Source organism: Drosophila sulfurigaster, chromosome 2R (assembly GCF_023558435.1).
Source record: "Drosophila sulfurigaster albostrigata strain 15112-1811.04 chromosome 2R, ASM2355843v2, whole genome shotgun sequence".
In the NCBI taxonomy this organism is placed as follows: Eukaryota; Metazoa; Arthropoda; class Insecta; order Diptera; family Drosophilidae; genus Drosophila; species Drosophila sulfurigaster.
The window spans coordinates 24,106,852-24,133,659 of NC_084882.1; the positions used below are offsets into that span (position 1 = coordinate 24,106,852).

At 38.8% G+C, this 26,808-nt stretch overlaps 5 protein-coding genes across 22 annotated transcripts in view; 4 read left to right on the forward strand and 1 right to left on the reverse strand.

Annotated features, from left to right (window-relative positions):
- Positions 1 to 26,808, reverse strand: part of LOC133835997 (glutamate-gated chloride channel) — a 45,491-nt gene that overhangs the window by 14,178 nt on the left and 4,505 nt on the right. For 10 of the 16 annotated variants that reach the window (XM_062266220.1, XM_062266223.1, XM_062266216.1 and 7 more), the window contains exons 2-3: positions 4,047 to 4,204; positions 2,844 to 2,956 (exon numbers count right to left, since the gene is read on the reverse strand). In XM_062266220.1, the coding sequence (XP_062122204.1) occupies positions 2,844 to 2,956; positions 4,047 to 4,108 (175 nt within the window). In that variant the 5' untranslated portion in view covers positions 4,109 to 4,204. Of the gene's footprint in view, positions 1 to 2,338; positions 2,407 to 2,843; positions 2,957 to 4,046; positions 4,205 to 26,808 lie in introns of those variants that run through there. The other 6 variants (XM_062266221.1, XM_062266224.1, XM_062266217.1 and 3 more) reach the window with 2 other exon arrangements.
- LOC133839015 (uncharacterized) lies at positions 10,038 to 11,438 on the forward strand. The gene is made up of 2 exons (XM_062270311.1): positions 10,038 to 10,258; positions 10,320 to 11,438. Exons 1-2 carry the CDS (start codon positions 10,047 to 10,049, stop codon positions 11,278 to 11,280), a joined length of 1,173 nt encoding a protein of 390 aa, XP_062126295.1. The 5' UTR covers positions 10,038 to 10,046; the 3' UTR covers positions 11,281 to 11,438.
- LOC133837719 (uncharacterized) lies at positions 11,853 to 14,052 on the forward strand. 3 transcript variants are annotated; one of them, XM_062268579.1, is made up of 3 exons: positions 11,853 to 13,031; positions 13,088 to 13,665; positions 13,733 to 13,862. In XM_062268579.1, the coding sequence occupies exons 1-3, from the start codon at positions 12,250 to 12,252 to the stop codon at positions 13,741 to 13,743; spliced, it is 1,371 nt and encodes a 456-aa protein (XP_062124563.1). In that variant the 5' UTR covers positions 11,853 to 12,249; the 3' UTR covers positions 13,744 to 13,862. The 3 variants fall into 3 exon arrangements, with proteins under 3 accessions (XP_062124563.1, XP_062124564.1, XP_062124562.1); XM_062268580.1 differs by having other exon boundaries at positions 11,858 to 13,031; positions 13,722 to 14,052; XM_062268578.1 differs by having other exon boundaries at positions 12,530 to 13,031; positions 13,088 to 14,052.
- On the forward strand, positions 14,266 to 15,481 carry LOC133837721 (long-chain fatty acid transport protein 2-like). The gene is made up of 2 exons (XM_062268581.1): positions 14,266 to 15,301; positions 15,358 to 15,481. The coding sequence occupies exons 1-2, from the start codon at positions 14,613 to 14,615 to the stop codon at positions 15,479 to 15,481; spliced, it is 813 nt and encodes a 270-aa protein (XP_062124565.1). The 5' UTR covers positions 14,266 to 14,612.
- On the forward strand, positions 15,655 to 16,434 carry LOC133837722 (luciferin 4-monooxygenase-like). The gene has a single exon (XM_062268583.1). It carries the CDS (start codon positions 15,655 to 15,657, stop codon positions 16,324 to 16,326), a length of 672 nt encoding a protein of 223 aa, XP_062124567.1. The 3' UTR covers positions 16,327 to 16,434.

The following is a 26,808-nucleotide window of genomic DNA, read 5'->3' on the forward strand; positions in this document are numbered from 1 at the left end:
GGCTACTTATGGACACAACACACAACACACTGCAAAACGTGGCCTCCCATTTCGCCTTATGTTTTATGTTTTTTTTTTTTGGCTGTAATAAAGTTTTATTTTATTTCTATGGCCTGCTTACTCTTATGTTAGAATAAGTGCGCATCCATTTCGAAGAACTTACAGAGCTAAGCTAAGATTTCTCGTCGACAGTTTGTTTACAAGCATAAACTATATAAATATGTACACACGTATACGTAATCTAAGGTTAAAATTTTGATAGTATTTACTAGTAGTAAGTAGTAGTTAGTAGTTGTATATTATATGAGTTAATAATGTGTTTAATATATTAATGTAAATTATAGGGCATAATATAAAAACGTTGTGTGAAAATAATACAAGTATGCTGTTTATTTGCGATAATTGATGGACATTTTATTGTTTTTTTGCATTATTGTTATTTTATTTTTGTCTTTTTTTTTTCTTTTCTTTCATAATTATTGATGTTTGCAGTTGACTATACTTTGTGGCCAGTTGCACATGGCCCAGGTGTGGGTCGATTTACATACATATATTGATGATACTTCTGAATTTTTAATGTTGTTCAGTGCTGTGGGTAAAGTCAACATGGCAGAAATAACGTATACCAACCATAGCCAACCACACACACACGCACACAGACACACAGACAGAGACAGAGAGAAATACAGGAAAAAAGTTAATTGTAAATGAAATCAATGCTTGATTGTAATCAAAGTGAAAATTATATTATGACTAAGAGGTGGCAGACAGGGGCACTAATAGCGACTGACACATACACAGTTGTACTTGGGTGTTGAGATACACAGAGAATTGAAAATAGTAAAACATACTGAAAATAACATTTAAATGGTTATTGAGAAACACAAAGTGTTTTAGCCAAATGGTGGTATAAATCACATTAAATGCCATATTATTGTTCAATACATGTACGATTTCCGTTGTTAAATGGAAAATCCATGTTGTAAATTAATGTAATACGGAAGACTCAATTGTAGAACATTTTTTTTTTGCAGTTTGCTCATGTTAATGTGTTCTTTAAATAAAGCAAATGATTTATTGGCTGCTGCTGCTCGAGTATCCATCCATATTCAATCATTTTTGTTACGATATACTAATACTCAAATACATATGTCTTTGTCTCTCTCTATGTGTGTGTGTGTGTGTGTCTGTGTGTGTATTGTAAGTGACAGGCTCTGTTTGCCAGCAAATCAGAAATGATTTGTGAGTTGCGCCTGAAACTAGGCAACAGTTTTACTTCAACTGCAGACGAAGGTTTTATGCGTGAAATTTGGTTGAAATTGATGTTTTATCGATTTGCTAGCACATCTGTTTAATCCTCTAAGGGTTTTCTGCACTTACTGCTGCACAAGTGTCTGTAAATGGTGTGTGAGAGATAATCTATTACAAATCCAAAACGAAATAAAATGTATGAAACTCAAAACACGAACACCGCTAAAGTTGATATATATGAGAATATATGTGAGTATAAGCATATATAGTATGACTGCTTTGTCTATAGAGAAAGTTGAAACATTTTTTCTCTCAGTAACTGATAACTGAAGACGCAAAAAACGAAAATAAAAAAACTGTGGCAAATGCAATGAACAATGTCTCTAAAATTTGCGTAAAACCAAACTGAAAGATAATACACGAGAGTATACAAATACATGTGCCACAATTGTGGCTTTGCTTTGCAAAAAGGAAACACGAAACAAACGCAAGGAACGCAACAGCAACAAAGTTAGATATGTGGGGAATATAGTTATAGATTCAAAGAGAGAATGTAAGGAAAGACAGAACTAGAGAGAGTGAGAGGTGTAGAGGAGTGGAGTACTAAAAGGAAAAAATAGAATAGATTGAAACTCAACTTCAACACATAAAACAAACAAACAAACAGTTTAAAATTCTTAGTTTCTTTTTTTTCGAGTTACTGTTTAGTTTATGCAGCAGTGCATATTCGTACTGCTCTTATGTAGTATAGTATGTATGAGTATAGTAAGTAGCATTGAGTAGATAGTTAAGTTAAGTTGCATGTAAGTAACTGAGCACTACCAAGAACATGTTGAGGAAAACCGGGGTATAAAGTTAATATCGTGTATATCTTATGCAAGTCTTATATATGGGGTGCTTTTCAGATGATGAGAGCGAGCGAGTGGCAGGCTTTGGGGGGTCTTTGGGTCTATTGAATTTGGAGTATATTTTGAGGCCAAGGCAATTGAAAATTTCATTTGAATTAGAACAGGTTTTTGAGTGTATAGTTTTTTTTTTTGGTTTTTTTTTGTTTTGAGGGAGGCTCACTCTGTTGTGGGGGACTTACCATTTTAATATCACTAATCGTCATAATACTGCGTACGAATAGATTGATTCTGACTATGGCGGGACCATCTGGCATAGAGTTTGGGTTTAAATTGTGAGTTAACATAGTTTTGCAAGTATGTAACTTATTTGCTGATCTAACTAACTAGCTAAGCAACGCAATCAATTTAGACGCTTCTTTGCCTAAACTAATTAAACGGGCTTGTTTGTTAAATTAATTTTATATTATACTTAGATGAAGACATAGAAAGATAGATAAGTATTAAGTATTCGAGTGTATCACCAATTGTTGTTATAGCATATTTATTTCGTTTTTGGTTTTTGATAATTTTGTCCAGTGAAATCAATAATCAAACAAACAGCAAACAAAAATAGAAACATAAATCATAAATGTTCAAAGTTAACAAGTTTAAGTTGGATATTAGTAGTTAAATAGATAGATATATATTTGTAATTAACTATAATATAGTATTTTAATAAAATGTACAACAAAAAGACATGCTCACCTGTGCCATTTATTCCCGATGGTCGAATTCTGGCATCGTATTTGCCTGCACCTAAAATTTGATCTAAGACTTTTTTCTCCTTTTCTCGGAAATTTATTTTGGCATTATTTGCTCTGAAATCAGGATATGGATAGGTACGCACGTATAATTTTAATTTTGGAGTTTCATTTTATTTTATTTGTTTTGTATTTTTGTTTTTGTGTACGAGATAATATTGGAAGTAGTTTGGAAAAAATGCTTTTTGCTGATTGAAATTTAATATAATTTTTATTTTTTTTATTGTGTTGTTTCTTTTTTTTTTTTTTGGTTTTTTAGCGAGAATTGCAATAAGAAAAGAAAAGTTTTTGCATACATTTACAGCAAGAGATTTAGATGTGTGAATTTCAAAAAAGTTTAAAAAATTTTGAATTTTTTTACGGATTTGTGTTGTCTTTTTATTTTCGTAAAATTATGCTTTATATACAAATTGGGTGGAAGTGTAATTGGGTGTGTGGACTCTGAAGAGATCTTCATTATACACTGTCGCACATATCAGAAGCCCAGGCAAAGCCACAATTGCTGTTGGCTCTGTCCTCGGCTTGAGCGTAAATAATTCCAAAATTTATGCTCCGACAAAAATTACATGAAAATTAATTACATTTTAATGATGTTGTGAAGTGAAACTGTTAAAATGCATAAAAACATGTTATGGAAATGATTACGAGTATGTTCAACTGAGGCGCTCTTGGAACGGGGAAAAGCAAAAACGAAAAGAGACACAGTGAGATAGAGAGAGAGGGGCGACGAAGGCGTGGCTGGAAAAACAACAAACGCAAAAGCAAAACTACAGCTGACTACAGCACTACTTGAAATATTATGTATACGACAGACACTCAATATACGAGAGTACGTAATTCGTATGTGCCTGTTTTTTTTTCTTTTTTTTTTTGTTGAGGGGATGTTCATGTGGTGGGCGTGGCACACCATTCAACGCCCCAGCAAAAATGAACGGCAATTGTATGCAAATCGCCTTTTTGAAGCGGCATTCAACCGAGTGCGCCAAGTGAAGTAAATTAAAGTATGTTGACAAAATAATACAAAAACTGGCAATACGAGTAGTACTTTATTGCAACTATTGTTGTAAGTAGTAGTAGTATTATTAGTAGTAGGATGTTAGAGAGGTGGATGGAAGATATCGAATCGAATCGAACTATGGCTACTTACAGTGAGGCGCTACACAGGCTGGTAAAATAGAAGATCGCCCAGAAGTAGTGTCCGGTGCCCATGGCGAGGCGCAAACTGTTCCAATTATTCAATTAGTTGATGGAACTACAGTTCCAACACTCCGACTCCCAGTGTCTCTCCAGGTGTGAGTTAAGTATCTGCAATGAAACGATATATTACGATTTAGCACATAATTATTAGCATGTTTTAATTGCACCAATCGACACACAAATCTAGTGCGAGAATCTGTTGTGCAAAGTTCGTAATTATTAAATTAGAGCAATTAACATGTCACTGGCAAAGATGCCACAGCACAGCAATGCAATGCAATGCAATGTAGATGTTTGTCTCAATTTCGTGTCATAAATTAAACTAAACTCCGATACTCAATACTCAAGCCATTTAAAGTGCTCGTTTGTGGTGTGAAATTATCAATACGAATTGATAGGTGTGATTTCAAATAAATTCCAGCAAATTTCTGGGTTAGATTTCTGTTAAATGAGAGATAAATATTTCAGTGATAATTGAAGAAGTCAAGAACTTATTGGTAAATGTAAAGCTACTATATAGCAAGGTGGATTAAAATACTGTATTGGTCGTAAAAGCCATAAAATATCATTACGGTTGGGACAATTAAAACAATGCTGATGACTGGCAATGGGAAGCGACATATCGGCAAATGACACTGGCCAGATGCAGAGGCCGACAACGAGGGCCATGCGAATGTGAATATTGCAATCGAATTAATCCTTTATAAGCATTTTTGTGCACTTCAGTGGGCGACGTCGACGCTGCTGTTAACGCTAACGCTGACGTTGCTGCTGCTGCCGTCGTTGTTGCTGCTGCCGTTGTTGCTGTTGCTTGGTGTTGTGTTGCTTGGTGTTGTTGCTATTGGTGTTGCTGTTGCTGTTGACGTCGATGTCGTTGACGGCAACGTGCTGTGAATGCTGATAAGTGCGTGCGGTTGCCACGCCCAGCATTGAATGCGGCTTTTATGCATATCAGTTGCAACGGCCAGCTGGAAGGACAACAGGACATTGGACACTGTGGCCCAAGCACACACAACAATTGTGTCCTGTGTCCGTGAGTGTTCTGGGTGTTGCTAATGGCCATGACCGAGTCGTGTGGAACCGTGTATATGGGTCTCTCTCTCATTCTCTGTGAGTGTGTGAGTGTGTGTAACCAAATAATCAATTTAACGATATGGGAATGGGAATGAGAATGGCAACAGGCTGGCCAGGATTCGTGCTGTGTTAATTTGCTGCTGTGCCCGCAATTTCGTGCCATAAATAAACAAAGTTGCTGTTGCTCTCGTTGCTATTGCTGCTTTTGGTATTGTTGTTGTTGTGGCCGCTGTTGGTGTTGGGCATTGTCTACTTGGTAGTTGCTATCCTCTCCGCCCAACGGCCTGTTCAGGCCACGTCAGCATTGTTGACTGTTTTGCAGCTGATACTGAAACAGCCGCAGCTACAATGACAACTCACATTCGCACACACACACACACAGAAAGCAAGAGAGAGCGAGAGAGATTGAGAGCGATGCCGAGAGCAACCACGGGCGGTCTCCATTTTTGGCCCGCTGTCAAAGAAAGTTAACAATGCGACTGCAATTGCAACAGCAACAGCAACTGCAACTGCGTCTGCGACTGCCAAATGCCCCACATTTGCAGCTTGCCAAGCAGTCGTTGAGCATTGCGCATCGAGCGCCGCCCAGCGCCACCCACAAGTTTGTTGGCGCATCTTTCTTCTGGCTGTGTGGTGTAAATGGGTTTACTTTTATTTCATTTGTTTGCTGTTGCTGTTGCTGCTGTTGCTGCTACTGCTGCCAAGTCGACACACTTTTGAGCTGTGCACAATTTTTACTACACTTTTGTCTACCTCTCGGCCTTTTGGCCAGAGCTCCAAGTCTCAGTTTCAGTTTCAGGCCATTTGTTTGTTTGTGTATGTGCGTTTGTGTATTTTATTTATTTTGCATGTCGCTTGTCACACTGCTTGTTGTTGTTGTTGCACTTTCTGGCTATAAGTTGAATGAACGCCCGTACAAAAGACTCTTGTGGACAATATTAATGGGAAGCCGGGAGAAAATATACGCAGAGTTGAGTTTCGCAGAGGATTTTTTTTGTTGGGGGGCTTGAGGCACGCAGCTGGTTTGCCATTTTGCACATTATTTATAAATTAAATTGTTTTATTTTTTATTTTATTTTAATTGAGTGATTTATTTGCCTGCGGTTGGCTTAGCAGTGTGCAATTACGTAACATTAAATATAATTAAATTTGTTGCGTTTGCAATTGAAACATTCCTAAAAGTATGCTTCACTTTTTTTAGGATTATAATTGATTTGCATGTGAAATTTGATCAACTGCATTTCTAATTTGTTTCCCCACATTTAGAATAATTTTAATTGTATAGTCATCAAGCACTGAAATTTTAGTGCATTATTTTATGCAAGTGTAAGGTATGGTTTATTCTTATTTCACAACTCATTCGAATGCAAAAATATGCTAAAAACTAGTTAAATCAGCTGGATTTTTGTTATGTTTGAAAATTAGTTTTCATCTACGAAATTCAGAACATACTTTTGTTGGTTTCTTAGTAAATACTTCAAGTGTGGGATCTGTTTAAAATAATAATTATTTGAACCATCCGGACTTGATTTAAATAAAGCATTTCCACTTGTTATGCGGGAGATGACAACGATTCCAAGAGCAATGGACTTTATGCGAGTAGGCGATGGCTTAGGGCTTTCAGACAGACGACGAGCAATGATTTCTGAAATACGGAATTCCATTCCATTCTGCTTGGTCTAACCCTTTTCCGGTTCGGTGTCTTGGGCTTATGGCGCTCTACTTGGCTTAAGGCGTCAGTCACCCCGGCAACTTGATTTCGCGCAGTGTTCTCTGCCAAATAGCGTGTTGAGCGTGCTGAGCATGCTGTGTGTGCAATCTCGACACAAACCCACACCAACACACACACACACACACACTCACACACAGAGACAGACACCCACAACATATATCTGTACATATATATAATTTTTTTTTTGCATTTTATGCCGCTCAGCGGCGCTTGTAGCTCGTTATGTTGATTGGATTTTGTGCCGCCCGCTTGTATAACGGCGAGAAAGTAGTCCACACACATACAGTTACACACACACACACACAGTCACACACAGGCGCTCGCTTACGCACACTATTAAGGCACTTGCGCTGCAAGCAATGGAATAAAGTCAAGTATTCCGTGTATGTGTGTCTGTGCCTGTGTGTGCGTATGCAACTGTACTTGTATGCGTGCCATAAAGCTGGATTCATTTTTTTTTTTGCTTCGCACGCTTCTCTTCTCGTTTTATGTATGCAAAATTTTTTTACACTCTCGTTTTCGCAGTTTGTTGTTGTTGTTTTTTTATTATTATTCTCTCGGTTTCGTTATATTTTTTTTTTGTTTTTCGCTAAATTGTAAGTAAGTGGGCTTAGTAGCATTTCGCCGTTTAGACGTTCTTGCGAGAGTTTCGTGCAAGTACTCGTGTGTGTGTGTGAGTGTGTGTTGGTATCTATATGCGTATGTGAGTGTGTGTGTGTGACATTTTGTGGCGTAAGGATTTGCATAAAGCCCACCTCAGCCAGAGACTTAACTTTAACATTTATTTTTTGCAGCCATTTGATAAAATTTTCAAATTTGCCTCCACAATGAAAACATTGCCTCATTTTCCGGGATGTTCCGTGAACTTGCAGGGATGTTGGGGGCAGGGGGGCAGTAGAGATTTTGTTTGAAGGCAAAGGTTAAAGTGCAGCTCCCAAAAGCGAGGTGTGTTCGAGAAGTCATCGAAAGCAATCGAATAAAAATATATTAATATCTGTTTGTTTAACTTTCAGCGATATCAATATCAATTTGAAGTAAAATCGCTTCATTAAAGGCTAATAAATATATTTTACTTCAAGAAATATATTCAGAAATATTTCAGCCCCCTCTCGTAAATTGTCAGGCATCGTTGAAACATCATTCAGCCAAAGGTCAAAGCTTGTATCGACCAACGCTTTCAGGCTGTTAATTAATTGAAATGTCAATACATTGTTCGCGCCCAGACGCAACTTTTAATGAAAGTGATGCTACAAAGGGGCAAAAGGAGCAGAGATGCTTCGGGCCCCAGTCGTGGGGAGAGCAGGAGCAGGAGCAGGAGAGATGGAGCATGTCTATAGGCTCTCCCAGAGCTATTATTAGCCCCAAAGAGCAAAATCATCTATCATGGCGCATGTCATAGGCGGTGGGCGTGTGCTTTTTATTTTTAGAGGCTGCCAAGCGAACCCAAGCGAGTCTCAAACGCAACCTTAACTCAAAATTAGCTCGCATGAAAATGTTGTCCCTTCCTTTCGATTTGCCCCCAGCCAAAAAAGAAGCCGAAAAAAATATACCGGGTAGATTGGCGAAAATTTATGGCTGTTACACCGGATGAACCCATCGAAGCCGCTAACAAATTGCCAGCCTGTTACTTTACCTAGTTGTGGGTCAATAAACTAAACCAAGCAATGCCAGTTAGCTAGCTAGCTAGTATCATGCGATAAAAATTATACACATTCTATACAACATGACACCAGCAAAGCGAAAGCGTCGCGTGATAAGCGCGATAAGCAGTCAGTCGCTTATGTGTACATACATACGTCCCACCGACCTGGTCACGCTTCTCACAGTGCGTGCTAAAAATGCACACGCACCTACAAACATACACGTATACAAGTACTATATACTTCCACATACCACATTCACATGCTGTGTGTAAGTGTGTGTGTTTATATGCGGACTGTCCGTAGATAAATCACACATTCTAACGCTTGGCGGCCATTTAATGGCTGTCAAGATAAGCTTCGTCCTGGTCGCCTGCCCGCCTGCCTCACATCGCCTCCTCCTCGCACTGCCTGCAAAATAAATAATTGACTAAAATTGTGTGGCCATGGTTTACATAGAGGTGGCTAATGCCATTACTTTGCTGGGCGTTCTGTTAACGGAGCTGGAAAAGTGCATTCTGTTGTACACAATATAATCGAGATAGTTGTAATAGCTGAAAATTGTGCTGCTCGTCGATAAACTCGCAGCATGACATGTACAAATTTAAAGGGTTGTATTCAATTCAACATTACTTCTATGCAAAGCAACTAATTGCTTTGCAATAAAATTCTAAGAACTTATAGTTTAAATTGTAATAAATTGTTAATCTTATCATATAATGCAATGAGATAGCGTAGAAATTTTTTTTAAGATTATTTTGTCTCAAACATATCTCGCATTCATGGTAAGTCGTCATTACTTATCAGAAAGACCTAGTTTCAGACTCACACATCGAGAAACCGGACCTCCTGTTAAACTCATGATAAGCAGGAGTTGAATAAATTTTAAAATCTTAAGGTGGTTTTGCCTGAAGATTAAATCGATAGTTTATAATTTATGAAGGCGCTAAAGCTCTTAAAGATACAGGTATCTTAAGTGAATGTTCTTTATTCTCGTATATAAATGGCACCACAAGAAACACGACAGTTGCAAGAAAATGTTGGACTTAAGTACACGCCAGACGTCCAGCTACAACCCAGAGCTGAAAATCTGGTCAGGAGCCAGTGAACCAAGTTCCTACAGCAATGATCTAACAATTGGTGAGATTATATTTGAACAGTTGCAAAAGGAACCCGAGAGAATCTGTCAAATTTCTCATAGCGAGAAAACGAGTCTAACTCGCTCCCAATTATTAGAAAATGCGTCTAAAGTTGGTGCATTTTTGCGTCAAGAAGGATTCATTGAAGAAAGCGATATTGTAGCCATATTTGGGAGGGATACAACGCATGAAGCTTCGTTGGCCTTTGGCTGCATGTTCAATGGGACGCCATTCCATGCACTTTATCCTGACATGAGTGATTCTATAATTTACCATTCTCTTATTGCAACCAAGCCCCTAATCATTTTCTGTTGTGAACAAGACTACGCTAAATTAAAAATTTTGCTGATACGATAAATAATCAAATGGTAACCAAGTTCATAATCTTCGATGGATATGTAGAAGGTATTACAAATATCCTTGATATATTTGAAACACAATTACAACCTGATTATCAGCCCGAAAGCTTTAACAATGGCATAGATCGAATGTTGGCCATATTGAATACCTCCGGCACAACTGGCAAACCAAAGGCAGTTACCATTTCGAGCAGTCGAAAGATATTTGATCCATACAGGTAAGAACAATTTATTTAATGACAGCCAGATCTATCATTTAAATTTGTATTTATATTGTAGATATCTCTGTCAAAATGATGTACAATATGCGGCAACTCCCCTAAACTGGGTGTCTGGCTTGGTAGCTTTGATAACGTCTGGAGTGTACGGAACGTTACGAATTATTTCCAAAGAAGCTTTTAGTGCCACTTCATTTTTGACCTTGTGTGGAGAATATAAAATCACTTGGACTGTGGTGGCTACCCCTTACATTGCTATGATAGCGAATAGTAAGGAGGTGAATGCCAAGCAACTAAGTAGTCTAAAGTATATACTGTACGCAGGAGATCGATCTCTAACTGGGACATTGCAAAAAATGCAATCGTATTTGCAATGTGAAGGAATTCTTCATCAAGTTTATGGAATGACAGAGTTAGGTTGCGGGGCCACCTATAACTTTGGTTCTCAATCAAAACTGTCATCGGTGGGTCTAATCCAACGTAATATTCGCATGCGTATTGTAAGCGAAAGTGGTCAAGCTTTAGGACCGAACGAACGGGGAGAAATCCACTGTCATCTTGGACAACATTGGGGAGGATACTTCGGAAATGCACTAGCCAGGTCGGAGGTACAGGACTCGGATGGATGGATTCATACGGGAGATTTGGGTTACTTTGATGATGATAACTACCTTTATATTGTGGGTCGAAAAAGCGAGTTCCTTAGATTTGCGATGGAAATGTATTATCCACGTGAGATCGAGGAAGTCATAGCTCAAATGCCGGAAATCTCTGAAGTTTGTGTCTTTGGCATTTGGAATGAGATCGACGGCGATGCAGCAGCTGCTTCGGTAGTAGCTAAAGCAGGTTGTCAATTAACAGCCAATCAAGTGTTGGAGTTTGTTGCGGAAAACATCAGCGAGAACTATAAACAGCTGCATGCAGGAGTTCAGATCGTCTCAAATTTGGCTAAAAATCTTAACGGAAAAGTAAATCGGCAGGCCGTAAAAGAGGAATTTCTCAAGGCAACAGGACAAATTTGAATTATATAATTCTCGCGTAATTTTGATGCTCAGTTGATGATGAAGCTTACTTGGAATACCAACGGTTTCAATATTTTCCTTTGTTGTGTTTTTTAACTATATGTAATTCTTACAAACTGACGATTTGATAAATCTTCAACACAAATTTTCAGGAATCATAAAAATGTTGTTCAAAATTTCTCTTGGTATTCGATTTTGTTTGATTAATGAGGCGAAAGCGGGTTTGACAAAAATTTTAAACGTGGGAAAATAACAAGTGTTGCCGAAGCCCTATCTCTTATATACCTCCAGTATGCACAAATTTATAGTACATTTTTGCACTATGAGCAGCGCGTATAAAAATCTTTATACTCACAGTTGTGCTGCCAGCTGATAAACCTTGCTTCTATGCTATCAACTCGAGCAAGAAAAATTTCTTTTTCAGACACTTATCGGTCAAAGCTATTATAACATTGTTGCAAATTTGTTGTTTGTTTGGTGCAAATTATTATTTGATAAGAGTCTGAAGAAAGCTCAAAAAACTTTCATGCAAGCCAGACACTAAAAGAGAGATCAGTAACAAAATAATGTTGGACCTAAGTAAACGCCTGACAACATCCTACAATGCGGAGCTCAAAATCTGGTCAGGAGCCAGTGAACCAAGTTCCTAGAGCAATGATCTAACAATTGTTGAGATAATACTTGAACAATTGCAAAAGGATCCCGACAGAATCTGTCAAATATCTCATAGCGAGAAAACGACTCTGACTCGCTCCCAATTATTGCAAAATGCGTCAAAAGTAGGTGCAAGCTATCAGTAATACCAGCGCAGTCCTTGTCTATTGGCCATTTAACTGCAGATAGTAGCGGTTATTTCTCAGTAGAGCACAATCGAAAGTAGATTTCTCAATTTCTTTTCTATGATATGATATCAACTCGAGCAATAAAATCTGTATTTAAGAACTAATCTAAGTTGTTATATAACTTTAAATGATACCATATCAGATTGATAAGAAAGAGTACATAGATACCACAAAAAATAATTCGGTGCTACTAATCAAAAGAGATTTCAGTTACGAAATAATGTTAGACCTAACTAGACGGCTGACAACCAGCTACAATTCAGAGCTAAAAATCTGGTCAGGAGCCAGTGAACCAAGTTCCTACAGCAATGATCTAACAATTGGTGAGATTATATTTGAACAATTGCAAAAGGATCCCGAAAGAGTCTGTCAAATTTCTCATAGCGAGAAAACTTCTCTTACTCGCTCTCAATTATTAGAAAATGCGTCTAAAATAGGTGCATATTTGCGTCAAGAAGGATTCATCAAAGAAACCGATATTGTGACCATACTCGCGAGGAATACAACTCATGTTGCTTCGTTGGCTTATGGCTGTATGTTCAATGGAACTCCATTTCATACAATTCATCCTGACACGATTGACAACACAATTTACCATTTGCTAAATATAACAAAGCCCCGAATCATTTTTTGTGGTGCCGAAAGCTACAATAAATTGAAATATGTGGCTGATAAGATGAATATTGAAAATAAGCAATTGGCAATGAAGATTGTAATCATCGACGGAATTATGGAAGGTGTTACAAACATCCTTGATATATTTCAAATACAATTGCAATCGAATTACAAACCCGAAAGCTTTAAAAATGGCATAGATCGAACATTGGCTATACTCTGTTCCTCTGGTACAACTGGCACCCCAAAGGCAGTTACCATTTCAAATAGCCGAAAGATATTTGAATTTTACAGGTAAAAGCTTAATTTATGACAGCAAATTGAATCATTAGCATTATTTTATTTTGCAGATATCTCGGTGAAAGTGATATTCAATATTCGCCAAGTTCACTAGACTGGGTAACTGGTTTATTGGTGTTGATTACGACAGGAGTGTATAGAACATTACGAATTATTTCCAAAGAAGCTTTTAGTGTCACTTCTTTTTTGGCATTATGTGAGGAATATAAAATCACTTGGACTTTGGTGTCTACCCCTTATATTTCAAAGCTAATAAGTGGCCCTGAGATTAATGCCAAGCAATTACGTACTATACGGTATATCTTGTTCGGGGGAGATCGATCATTATCTGAGACATTGGAAAAGATGCAATCATATCTGCAATTTGAGGGAATTCTTCATCAAGTCTATGGGCTGACAGAGATGGGTTGCGGAGCCACCTGTAATTTAGGACCTAAATCAAAATTGACATCGGCGGGTCTAATCCAACCTAATATTCGTATGCGTATTGTAAGCGAAAGTGGTGAAGTTTTGGGACCCAACGAACAAGGAGAGCTCCACTGTCATCTTGGACAACATTGGGGAGGATACTATGACAATATTCCAGAAACGAGAGAGATTCAGGACTCCGAAGGATGGATTCACACGGGTGATTTGGGCTACTTTGATAATGATAACTATCTCTATATTGCTGGTCGTAAAAAGGATTTTCTTAGGTTTTCAATGAAAATGTATTATCCACTTGAGATCGAGGAAGTCATAGCTCGAATGCCGGAAGTGGCTGAAGTTTGTGTCTTTGGCATTTGGAATGAGATCGACGGCGATGCAGCAGCTGCTTCGGTGGTAGCTAAAGCAGGTTGTCAATTAACAGCCAACCAAGTTTTGGAGTTTGTTGCGGAAAACATCAGCGAGAACTATAAGCAGCTGCATGCAGGAGTTCAGATTGTCCCAAATTTGGCTAAGAATCCTAACGGAAAGGTAAAACGGCAGGCCGTAAAAGAGGAATTTCTCAAAGCAACAGGACAAATCTGAGTGATATAATGAGTGAATAATGATGGAATACCCGCGGTTTCAATATTTTCCTTTGTTGTGTTTTGTTCACTGTATGTAATTATTACGGATTGACGATTTCATTAAGCTTCAACGCAAATTTTTGGGAATCATACAAAATTTTGTTTTGTGTTATAAATATATGAATGTACTAGCACCATGTTCAAAATTTCTCTTGGTATTCGATTTTGTTTGATTAATGAGGCGAAAGCGGGTTTGCAAAAATTTGAATCGAGGAAAAATAACAAGTGTTGTCGAAACCCTATCTCTTATACATCTCCAGTATGCATAAATTTATAGTATACTTTTAGACTATGACCAGCACGTATAAAAATCTTTGTACTCACATCTGAGCTGCCAGCTGATAAACTTTAATTCTATACTATCAGCTCAAGAAATAATTTCTTTTTGAAAGACTTTTCGGTCAAAGCTATTATGAAATTGTAGCAAATTTTTGTTGTTGTTTGTGGCAATTTTTTTTGATAAGAGTATGAAGAAAGCTCAAAAAACTTTCCGAACACCAAAAGAGATATCAGTAACAAAAAAATGTTAGACCTAACTAGACGTCTGACAACCAGCTACAATCCGGAGCTACAAATCTGGTCAGGAGCCAGTGAACCAAGTTCCTACAGCAATGATCTAACAATTGGTGAGATTATATTTGAACAATTGCAAAAGGATCCCGAAAGAATCTGTCAAATATCTCATAGCGAGAAAACGACTCTGACTCGCTCCCAATTATTGCAAAATGCGTCTAAAGTAGGTGCATATTTGCGTCAAGAAGGATTAATCAAAGAAACCGATATTGTGGCCATACTCGCGAGGAATACAACTCATGTTGCGTCGTTGGCTTATGGTTGCATGTTCAATGGAACTCCATTTCATACAGTGCATCCTGACACTATTGAGACCACAATTTGCCATTTGCTAAATATAACAAAGCCGCGAATCATTTTTTGTGGTGCCGAAAGCTACAATAAATTGAAATATGTGGCTGATAAGATGAATAGTGAAAATAAGCAATTCGAAACGAAGATTGTAATCATCGACGGAATTGTTGAAGGTGTTACAAACATCCTTGATATATTTCAAATACAATTGCAATCGGATTACAAACCCGAAAGCTTTAAAAATGGCATAGATCGAACATTGGCTATACTCTGTTCCTCTGGCACAACTGGCATCCCAAAGGCAGTTACCTTTTCGAACAGTCGAAAGATATTTGAATTTTACAGGTAAAACCTTCATTAGTGAGACCGAAATGAATCATTAAAGTTATTTAATTTTGCAGCTATCTAAGTGAAGGTGACATTCAATATTCGCCAAGTTCACTAGACTGGGTGTCTGGTTTGTTGGTTTTGACTTCAGCGGGAGTGTATGGAACTCTACTAGTTATTTCCAAAGAAGTTTTTTAGTGTTGCTTCTTTCTTGACAATATGTGAGGAATATAAAATCACTTGGACTTTGTTGCCTACTTCTTTCATTTCTACGCTAGCACATAGTCCGGAGGTCAATGCAAAGCAGTTACGCAGTCTACGGTGTATCTTGTTCGGGGGAGATCGATCTCTAACTAAGACATTGGGAAAAGATGCAATTATATTTGCAATTTGAGGGAATTCTTCATCAAGGCTATGGCGTGACAGAGATGGGCAGCGTGGTTACCTGGAATTTTGGACCTCAATCAAAACTTGCATCGGTGGGAACACTTCAATCTAATGTTCATATGCGGGTTGTTAGCGATAGTGGTGAAGCTTTAGGACCCAACGAACAAGGAGAGATCCATTGTCATCTTGGACAACATTGGGGAGGATACTATGACAATATTCCAGCAACGAGAGAGATTCAGGACTCCGAAGGATGGATTCACACTGGTGATTTGGGTTACTTTGATGATGATAACTACCTTTATATTGTGGGTCGCAAAAAGGATTTCCTTAGGTTTAGAACGAAAATGTATTATCCACGTGAGATCGAGGAAGTTATAGCTCGTATGCCGGAAGTGGCTGAAGTTTGTGTCTTTGGCATTTGGAATGAGATCGACGGCGATGCAGCAGCTGCTTCAGTGGTAGCTAAAGCAGGATGTCAATTAACAGCCAACCAAGTGTTGGACTTTGTTGCGGAAAACATCAGCGAGAACTATAAGCAGCTGCATGCAGGAGTTCAGATTGTCCCAAACCTGGCTAAGAATTCTAATGGGAAGGTAAAACGGCAGGCCGTAAAAGAGGAGTTTCTCAAGGCAGCGCAGGATAAATCGGAATGATATAAATTTTCTTTGATGCGGTTGCATAGTTAATGGTTTATTTCGAATAGTCAAAAATTCGATATTTTCTTTTTACTTAAGTTTGCAAAATTAGAAAAAAATTTTAAAATTAATATGACCAGTTGACTTTAAAACAGAATGCAGATCTGTTTTCACATTCACTATGACACAAGTTTATCTTGAAATTCATGTAATCCGAATTAATATATAGTCAAATGAAAATCTTTCACAAGAAAATAAAATGATTTTAAAATGAAAAGCATGACGTGTAAAAATCAATTAAATAGCTGTTTGTTCACATTGCAATTTGGACGAGTTGAATTGTATTCTTTTATATTCCATGGAGTTATTAATGCAATATCCATTTTTTTTTTTACGATTATTTGTATTTATTTTTGCTTGGATATTGACTTGCATATTTACCCAGCTTGTTGGAGTTTCATTCCATTTGTGTAATTAATAACAGCCTGCCCACGGATGTTTGGTGCCGCCTGCCACTTCTTGGCCTTTCGCACCACCGTCCGCTGCCTGCCGCCCCCTCCCCGCCTTTGTGCCTTTATCCTCTGGTCCATGCGGTGTTTTTGTCGTGTCAACCTGTGCGACCCGCTTAAATGATTAATGAAGCTAAAAATGTCAACTTTTTTGCCCATTTGCCGAGGTGAGCTGAAGTTTGCTTATGAGCCACCGCAGCTGCCACTCCTTGTTTTGCTGCCACCTTGCCACAAACTGGCTGGGAGGCTGCCTGTCTTTCGGTCTTTCGGTGTGTCAGTCAGTCAACTGCCCGTCCGTCAGGTCGTCATTCAGTGCAGCTGTCCATCAATTATTCATTAATCAAGGCTAAATACATTTAAGTTGATATTAATTTCCTATGCCAATTAATTAGCGGAAGTGCACGTAGCAGCGCTCCCAACCGCCTTTAGCTCTTTCACTGTGAAGGTAGAGAGTTGTTGCTATGTGCTGCTCTGATGGGAGTGGCAACAACATAAATCCAGCAAAGTTGCAACAATTTCAATTTGCAGTGCCTGCAACAAGCGAGAAACGCTCAAAGTTGGTGTTGCAAACAAAGTGGTAACCGTGCACGTTGCCACATTGAAGCAAAACGAAAGCAATAAGCAGCTGCCACTGGGCCATAAAACAAACGTGGCACGGTCTCGACTCGAGTCGTTCACAAAGGGGCGCCCCTTACTACTGTGGGACAGCAGTCGCCCGTTTTGACCGTTGTGTGAGTGCAGCTGGAAAAGTGTCAATTGACAATGAAACCGAAATGCGAAATGCCATACGATGCGATCACCCTGACGGCTGTCGACTGTTGACTAGACCCGACCCGGAACAGTCAAGTCTTCAGTCAGTCAACCATTTCAGTCAGCTTTGGTTTGGCAAGAGGAAGAGCAAGACATAGTCGCACTCGTAAAATCCGTACAGTGAGTGGAAGTTGGCTCAACGTTAACGATTTGCCCATTTTACTTGAGCACTTTCATGCGCCACCTTTTGGCCTCGCCACGGGCCCTGGGCACTGTGTACTTTGCTCGCCCTCGGCACGGGGGGCGTATGAGCAATGCCAGGCCATTTGGTTAGCTGTCGCTGCTGAGCTGCCGCCGCTGCTTTTACTCAACTTTGTTGGAGCAACTTGGGGCCATAGAACGAATGTTGATGGCGATGTCGATCTCGGTACTCCGCACACTCATCCATTTGAAGCATTTTTCTGAAGCGAAACTTTCCCTGCCGCATCCCGATGGAGCGTTCAATCTTCCGAGTTGCCTGCCAAGTTACTTAATTGAAATGCTGCATTTGTTTTCGACAACTTTTGTAGAGCTACTACTATGGCTACTGCCAAAACGGCACGAGTGTTGGTCCCAATTCAAGTGCCGAAGTTTTGGCTTTAGTTGTACTTCAAGTTGTTCCACATAATTCTCACTGGCCATCGTCATAATTGATTCACAAAACGTGTGCACGATTAATAAAAGAGAGAATATAAATTGAAATAATAATAAATAAATAAATTTGCACTACAAAGCACATTTGAGAGTTGAGTGCTTTGCTGTAATTAATCAAAATATATGCAAACATAACTCTAATCGTATAAGTTTCTAAATAATTAAAGGCTCTTGATTATTTTGTAATTGCAAACAATTGAAACACTTTTGCTTAAATGGGATTTTGTGTCATTTTATGTGGAATAAATACGAATTATAATTGATCGAAAAATGTTTGTGCGGCTTTTGGTATATTCGTTTAAAAGTACAATTTCAATTATACAGCAAAAGTGGAAATATTTGATCTGATTTTCTACCATTTCTCACCCTCTCTCTCTTTCAATCTTTCTATCTTTCTCTCCCGTCTCTATGTTTCTATTTATCACTATCTTTGCTTTAAATTTGATACACCATAAACAACACGGCGCCAACAGTAGTCAAAGTTTGCTCACGTCCCATGTTCACATGTAGCTGTCTCTTGCTCTCTATCTCTCTCTCTCTCTCTGTCTGTGTCGCCCTTCCACCCTTGGGCGAATGCTTCCTTTCGAGTTTTGGCTTTGTTCGCTTGCCCGTAACCAGAAAATGACAAAAGCCATGTCAACAGCATCTGTAAGGGTTGGGCGGAGGTACATTTGGCACATTCAACTAGCGTTGTGGATGCTGAGTTGCGAGGGGGTGTTAAGACAATGCCCTATTCCTGGTTCCACTTCCACTTCCACTTCCCCAGTTCCACTACTTCGACGACTGGTGCATATATGTATACATACATCCGTGTTGCTTATGGCCGGAGTCTTGGCACAAACTTCTCTCTACTAGCTGGGCACTGGCAATTTGGTTACGTTTCAAGCAGCAAACAATGGCTCGATAATTTATTCATATTTGGCTACAAAAGTGCCACACAATGCACACACACACACACGCTTGCCCAGTCACTTGCATGTGTGTGCGTATGCGTCCGTCTGTCTTTGAATTTTTAAATAACTATAAATTTCTAAATTTACACAAGAGACTTTACACAGAAAACTGAAGACACATTGCACTTGCGATAAGCCACAAAAATCTGTTGGCAAACAATGGAAAATTTTAATGAATATTTTGGGTCGAGTGTGTGCCCTGAGAGTGTTGTTAATTGCCACATAAATTTGCCGGACACATAAACAAAAATTTAACTACAAAAAATGAGAAGAATTCCCTCACTACATACATACATACATATGTATGATTACTTATATAAAGTGACATCCACACAATTTGCTTAAAATTTGCGCATTTGCATAATGAATGCAATCAAATTTAGCCACACACAATAATGTGGGCACTTCTAAAGGTCGTCTCTAATGACTATAAATATTTGACGACGAGAGCAGACAGAGATTTGTATCATATTTTATTTGAAATGGTTGGGATATAATAAAATATATAATCGAGGTATAAAAGATTATTAGTATGCCCAGAATTTGGTTTCAGAATTTGGTTTCATTTAAAATACTTTATTCATTGCAAGCTAAGAAAATATTCAATAAATTTGCTGTTCATGGATGTAGCTGCAATTATATTAAATATGCGAAGCATTCAATTCAGCAACATTCCCCAAATTAGCTGAAAGCAGGTGGCCTATTGCCACTCAACATCTACATATCTATAGGTATTCAATTCGCATGTGTTTGTCTGTGGCCTCCATGAAATTGCATAACGCATACGCCGTGTATGCCGCAGCGCACACACAAATCTGCCGACAGCGTAGCATTGCTACGACGTTCCTTCTGTTGTTGTTCTTGTCATTGTTGTAGTTGTTGTTGTCGTCGCGTGTGTGGCTTGGTTTTGGCATTAGTGCCAAGAAATTTTGCGGAGGGACGAGCCAACTAATTGCGGCTGCATAACTTGTTGCGCCTCAGCAGCAGCCGCACTTCGACCGCCCGCTAAACTCAGCTATGCCATGCCATGCACGTGTGTGTGTTGCTCTCTCTGTATGAGTGTGTGTGTGTGTGTGTTCGCCGCAGACAGACATCGGGACAGAGAGACGATATAGACAGTGGCTGTCGTCTGTCTAAGAACTACAGCCAACAACGTCGAGCAACGACAACAACAGCGCTGCAAACACAAGGCCAGCAGCGAATTGCATTAGCAATATGTGTACGTACATGTGTATGTCTGTGTGTGTATGCATGCCACGCCCACGCCAATACATAGCAGACCCCGAGGCCACATCGCTTGTCTGTTTACCATAAACAAAGTCAAAGTGTCTTTGGCAAGCAGCTTGACAGGCATTTTTGTTTGATTTGCCAGCAAATACACAAGCAACAACAACGTTGGCTAATGAAATAAATATCAGAGATGGAACCTCCTCTGTTCCTCTTCTCTTCTTCTCTTCTTCTCCTTTTCCCTTCATCCCTCACCAAATTTACTGCTATGTTGTTTAACACCCCCAGGGCAATAAGATGATCTGGTGACTGCTTTAAATGCAATTTAGCTGACCGGTAGTAAGCTTGAAAGTCAACTGCCATTCGCCCAAGTGCATAATTAAACCAAGAAAATCAGACGTAGCAAATACTCTTCCAACAATGATATATGATATTTCGAAAATAAAATACAATAAATATGTAAAATAATTGAATACGCACAACATCTTATGGACATTCAGAATTAATAGAGATAACAACTAGAAATTTGTAATTGAAATGAATATTCATGATTTAATTTGGTAAACAAATGTGAAATTGAAAGTAAAATAATATGTATCTTAATAAATCGTAGTACATACTGAACGTATTTGGTCATTGGGGTTCTAATAAAAACTAGAAATTGAAATTGTAATATGCTTGATTTAATTTGGCAACAAATACAAATATTAAATTGAAAGTAAAATAATTTAAGTAAAAATACGAAAAGTATTGAAGCAGGTGCTGCAGAAATTGAAATCAGCATAACAACTAGAAATTGTAATTGACATGAAGATTCTTGATTTAATTTGACAATGTTACATTGAAGGTAAAATAATATGAAGTCAGCATATGCTTTGATCATTAAGGCTACGTGTATGCAGAATATCTATAAAATATTTTGTAACGTTACAAGCATTGCGCCTAAGTGGTTCGGACCACTTCAATGTTATTAAACAACATGTTGCAACAGGCAACGAACCGCAAACAGACAGACGCTGGCAACAAACTGAGGACCTGTTCGGTTTATGGACGCTGTCTGGCTAAGAGCTTAATAAAATTATGTGACGATGATTGCCGTTGGAGTGCGCTAAGAGAAACTGAAGAGAGATGCAGAGAGTGAGCGACAGAGGGAGATGGAGACAGCGAGGTAGCTGAAGCCATTGGCTTGTCCGGTTGCGGATGTGGATCGTTGCCTGACTGCAAAATGGCCGCCTTGCCAGCTGCTTCCGTTGCTGTTGCTCGTGTTTGTAGCTGCTCCTGATGCTTGGCTGCCACTTGAAAAACGCATTAAGGCTGCAGTTTTGTGTGCCATTTGTATGTATATATATATAGTTGTAGTCATACTACTCTATATGTACACATACATAAACTTATAGCAGTCACTATATATACATATATATATATATGCTATGTGTATATGCACTTGTATAACTGCCCTATATGCATGCCAGAGTGGTTTGTTGATTGCATGTTAAAAGGCTGCTTCTGCCTCGGCTGCATCGTCTGCCATGAAATTTAATTAAAAACTTGTGTGCCATGAAATTACATTTCGACGTGCGTACAACTCGCTCTCTCTTTTCCACTTTGTGTATGTGTAGGTGTACTTGAGGGCGCTAGCGGCACGTGCAACGCCCAAAGGTAGGCAACGCACAAAGGCAAACGTTGCTTGATTTTTTATGTTCACTAAAAATGAACGAAAAAAAAAAAACGACGAAAAAAAGAAGAAGGCACCCATCCAAGTGCTGCCACAAACTGGCAGGAAATGGAAATGGCCATCTTCCTGTGAACATCATTGCAATTGGCATTGCTCACACTGCAATTATCAGGATCTGCTTGATGCGATGCGATGCGACAGTAAAGTGCACAGGAAATGGTCACTCCATTGAGAAGCTTCACATACAAATAAAGTGCAAAATATTTCAAACAGAGAATCTCAAATGTGTGGAATTCATTAAAAACTTTCTCAGCATTTTTCCCCTCAACAATTTAATATAACATAAAGTATTTACTCGATGAATATGCTTAAAATGTAAGAAAAAGTTTTCTCTCTCTCTCTCTCTCTTTCTCCAACTTCATCTGCATATGTCGCATACTATGCTATAACCATAGGCATTTGCATACCAAATTTCAATTGCCATGTGTGTGAGTGTATTTATAGAGTAGATTAAACAGAAAAGAGAATGTTAAAACGATATCAAATAATATGCGCTTTTCGCACTATGACGCTGGGTGACACTTTATGTAAATAGTAGAGATAACACAATGCCACCTAATTTAAGGCAAAGTTAAATATTTATTTAGTGTATACCGTAATCCGATTGCTGCTGCTTAAATTATGCTAAGCTCCCCGCTTCTCAGTCTCATAACCCTTTTATGAGATTCGCATTATGAATGCAAATCTCGCTTACAGATGCAATCAAATTGCAACACCTCTGTGTGTGTTTGCCCCGCAAAATGCTGCCGCATTTGTTATTCAAAAATCGTTGGACATAGCCGCCGTTTGCATATTTCAATTAAACATCACACATACGCCATGTGATACAGCGGCAGGAGTAGCAGGAGCAACAGCTGCTAGATGCCAACTTCAGCTGCCAGCAGCCTGATGCTGGCTGCCTGCACGGCTTGCAGTAAAATCCGCTTAAAACTTATTCAATTAAACTTCAGGCAGGCAAACAGCAACAAATAGACGACAAATTTGAGTCGTAAAAATGCAAAGCAAATGGCGAGCAGCAAATGCTATAAACTACGAGATATTTTTTACTATCTTCCAAGTGCCGTTTACCAAATACCCTAAAAACTTTCGAGAAAAATAACAACAACAAAAAAAATGCTTCGCATAGATAAACTCTATTTTCTGACTGACCGACTTTGAACCGTAGAAAATATTCCAATAGCCGGAAGGCAACTGTACCGAAAGTTTTATGAAGACATCTTAAAATCTGAGGAGCTGAGAAAATTGGTTGGCTACAGCGATGAATTGTTGGACATGGCTATATAACAACTCAGCATGTCTCTGGCTTCCTGTTCTCTCTTGCCCTGTCGGTTAGGGTATAAAAATATGCACATAAAGTGTGTATAATAAATCCCCACGGTGGGATGGGAAATAGTGTTGGAGCTGGAGCTCGAGCAGCAGTATATGCAGCATAATAAAGTCTGTGAAATGGGAGAGTAAAAATGCGGTGAATAAAAATAAGCTGTCAGTTGTCTGCTATCGTTGTTGCTAGTGGGTGAATGGCCAGGTGCACAGACGTACATATGTATAAATAAGTTAATTGCTAGGGTATGTGGGGTAAGCCCGACTATTCTTTAATAACATTAGTGAAGAAAATAAAATTCCAAAATGCATTGTTGTAGATTTTCTTTGTAGCATTTTTGTTTTATCTTAAAGTCACACACACACACACAATGAATGGCATCTCTTTAACAAGTTCTCGTTTCTTTGTGCGGCAGGAGTAGACCATATTTTTGAGTAGTATATTATTGTTGGACTAGACTTGAACTCCTGTTGTCTCGCGCTTGGTTTGCGGGGGGCGTAGGGAAGGCAAAGCATTGTTGTTGCTGCCGCTGCTGCTGCTTGTTGATAATAATCTGCAAATCAGCTTAAAAGGTACGGTGAAAATATCAAAGTTCTACCGTACAACTTGAACCGTACAACTTTACAAATCAAAAACTTTCTGAATACCCCGCAGCATCCCCGCTGTTCTTCGGCTTGCACCCCTCCATCCCTCCATCCCTCTGGCCCTAACCCCAACTCTCATCTAACTGTCGGCCGTCGCGTAACTTTCACATCAAGCATTCTGTTTTGCTCGCATTTATTTAACATTCATTTTGGCATTTTGTTTTCTATAGTCCGTGGCTTCGTTGACTATTTTTGTGTTTTTTCGCTGCCCGCAGACGCCACAACAAAGCACATTTTTAGGCAATATATTCGAGTGTGTGTGTGCGACTTTGGCAAAGGGAGGAGACAATGCCGGAAACGTGACTTATTTGAAATTTATGTACTTTTTAGCCAACGACAACGGCCACAGCAACAGAATCAGCTAAAGCAAAAGCAAAAGCAAAACTAAAACCCGAGCATTTTGTTTATACAATAAAAAGCAAAGCGTCGTCTACAGAGCACAAAATTTATAGAATAGGATAGTCCCTAGCAAAGCCCGAATCCCATACATTTACATATGTACACACTCATACATACATATGCGATTCCATGTAGTCTGGCATTTTATGTTTTTTAATTTCTGCTGGCGCTTAATTAGAAAACATTTTTTTTTGTTTTTCGTGTCGTTTCTATTTCGCTCTTGTTGTAAGTACGTGCCGGGGCCAGGGTTTGGCTGGCCCACATGGCGTATGTGCAATATGCAAATGCGACTGCATTTCACATTCACAAATTGAAATCAACGAGCTTACAACTTGATAGGTTTTTGTGTCCCGCTTTAGTTTCCTTTACACTCGTCCTCCTCCCTTCGCTTCCCTCACTTTTCGGTTCGTTTCATTTCTGTGTGCTTTTCGTTTCGTGTTTTTTTTTTTTTTTGTGCAGCACATGTCACACACACGCCATTCAGTTGTTGTTGTTTGCTGTTTGACATGCATCGATTACATAAATGGGAAAACCAGCGGGGGGTGCCGGGGGCCAAGAGCGAGTGACAGCTGTGGAACGACATAAGTCTCGAAGCTTTTGCTAATGATGAGGACCATCGTGATTTTTCAATTAACCAAATGTGTAGAAAGATTTTCTCTGTATGCTGTACTTCAAAGCTCTTCTTATCGGTGACGAGAGACAAAGCGAGATGACAAAACATGTGACAATTCTTGCAATGGTGGAAAAAAGAAAAAGCATATAATACGCTACAATTGTGAATTACTTAAGCTACTCCAAATGAGCATTGGAATGTTAACAACTCTATTCTCAACATTTTGCATTGGTAGTATTAAATAGGTTAATAGCAGAACAACTCTATAAATTATGTCTTCAATTTCAATTCATTCGATGAAATTACATTTTTAAATTATCCGTTTTTCGTATTTCCTATTTAATTCTTCCGTTAATATTTCAACAAAGTAATACAAATGTGTTTTCTCGCAGTTGTCGGGGAGTTCTCTTGATTAACGACTGTTTAATAAAAATGCGCCATAAAAATTGGTTGTCGCAACCATATTTTTTACAACGCAAATGTTTTTTAAGCCTTTCCATTTTTTTGCGACACTTTTCAACACTATAAATTCGGGTAATTGCCAATAAAGGCGGCAATCGACAAGTGTCAAATGCTCGGCAATGATAATTAATCGACAACAGATGCTTACATCTTTATGTTTCTGACTTTTTCTTTTGAGACTACAAAAATCGGTGTGTCAAATTGTTAAATTATTGAAATATTCGAATTCATTTTTAGGAAATAAAGATTACAGCTAAAAATGTCTGATGAGCCGGAATTAATCAAGATTTTTCCAGAGACGGATCTAACAGACATTAATCGCATTGAGGGCAATGCTCTGCAGGAATTCATATTGCACAGCAATTGGAGAATGGAAAGTGAAAAGCGAAAAATTTATATGAAGAGTCCACAGCGCGAGATACACGTTAAAGCTGAACTGGATCGGAAAAAAACAAGCAATCCTGTTGAGAATATAATAATGCTGTAATGCCAGTGCCCAAGTAACAACAATCTGATGCATGTAATCAAGAGTATAAGGGCAGCGTGGAGCTCGTGGAATGCTCAACTAACCGACTAATGCAAACTAAGTGCCAACATTTGACTCTTGATGAATGTGCAGCCAATAAATCCATTTATGTTAAGCACTTGCTTATTATTATAATCCGCTATGGTGCGCACACTAATACATAGCCATACACTCCCACACACACACGCACACACGGACACACACTCGCACAGTCAACATCAACATTTAACCCTAATTTGCATTTATGTGCACATGGAAGCTGTTTGGTTTATGGGGGGCCATGCTGCTGCGATTACCTGGTGAGCTCGCTCTTTGTGTCTTTGCCTCTGCTCTGCCTCGCATCATACTTCTATTACACTACTATGGCAAGCAATAAAAGCAATTCACAAAAAAATTGTAGCTACATCGAAACATACACAGTGCACAGAGCACTAATACACAGACGGCTACTTATAAACTCACCTTAATTAAACGTGATTAAGTAGATTTCCTCGTTTTTCTGCTCAACGAACTGTTTAGTTGTCGATGTGTTTGTGTGTTTTTCTTTTTTTGTGTGCTTGCCCTGTGCTTATTAGTCTACATTTATTATCCTCTCACCTGGCGGGGCCTAGCAACATTCTTCAACAAGTTTGTAACACAAAAATGTCATGGTCAATAAATTGAATTTG

Bases quoted from the DNA above. Each gene is read 5' to 3' on its own strand.
- LOC133837722 (XM_062268583.1), top strand. From the start codon at position 15,655: ATGCAATTATATTTGCAATTTGAGGGAATTCTTCATCAAGGCTATGGC.
- LOC133839015 (XM_062270311.1), top strand. From the start codon at position 10,047: ATGGTAACCAAGTTCATAATCTTCGATGGATATGTAGAAGGTATTACA. The intron at 10,259-10,319 runs GTAAGAACAATT...TTTATATTGTAG, and splicing joins AAGATATTTGATCCATACAG to ATATCTCTGTCAAAATGATG.
- LOC133837721 (XM_062268581.1), top strand. From the start codon at position 14,613: ATGTTAGACCTAACTAGACGTCTGACAACCAGCTACAATCCGGAGCTA. The intron at 15,302-15,357 runs GTAAAACCTTCA...TTAATTTTGCAG, and splicing joins AAGATATTTGAATTTTACAG to CTATCTAAGTGAAGGTGACA.
- LOC133837719 (XM_062268579.1), top strand. From the start codon at position 12,250: ATGATACCATATCAGATTGATAAGAAAGAGTACATAGATACCACAAAA. The intron at 13,032-13,087 runs GTAAAAGCTTAA...TTTATTTTGCAG, and splicing joins AAGATATTTGAATTTTACAG to ATATCTCGGTGAAAGTGATA.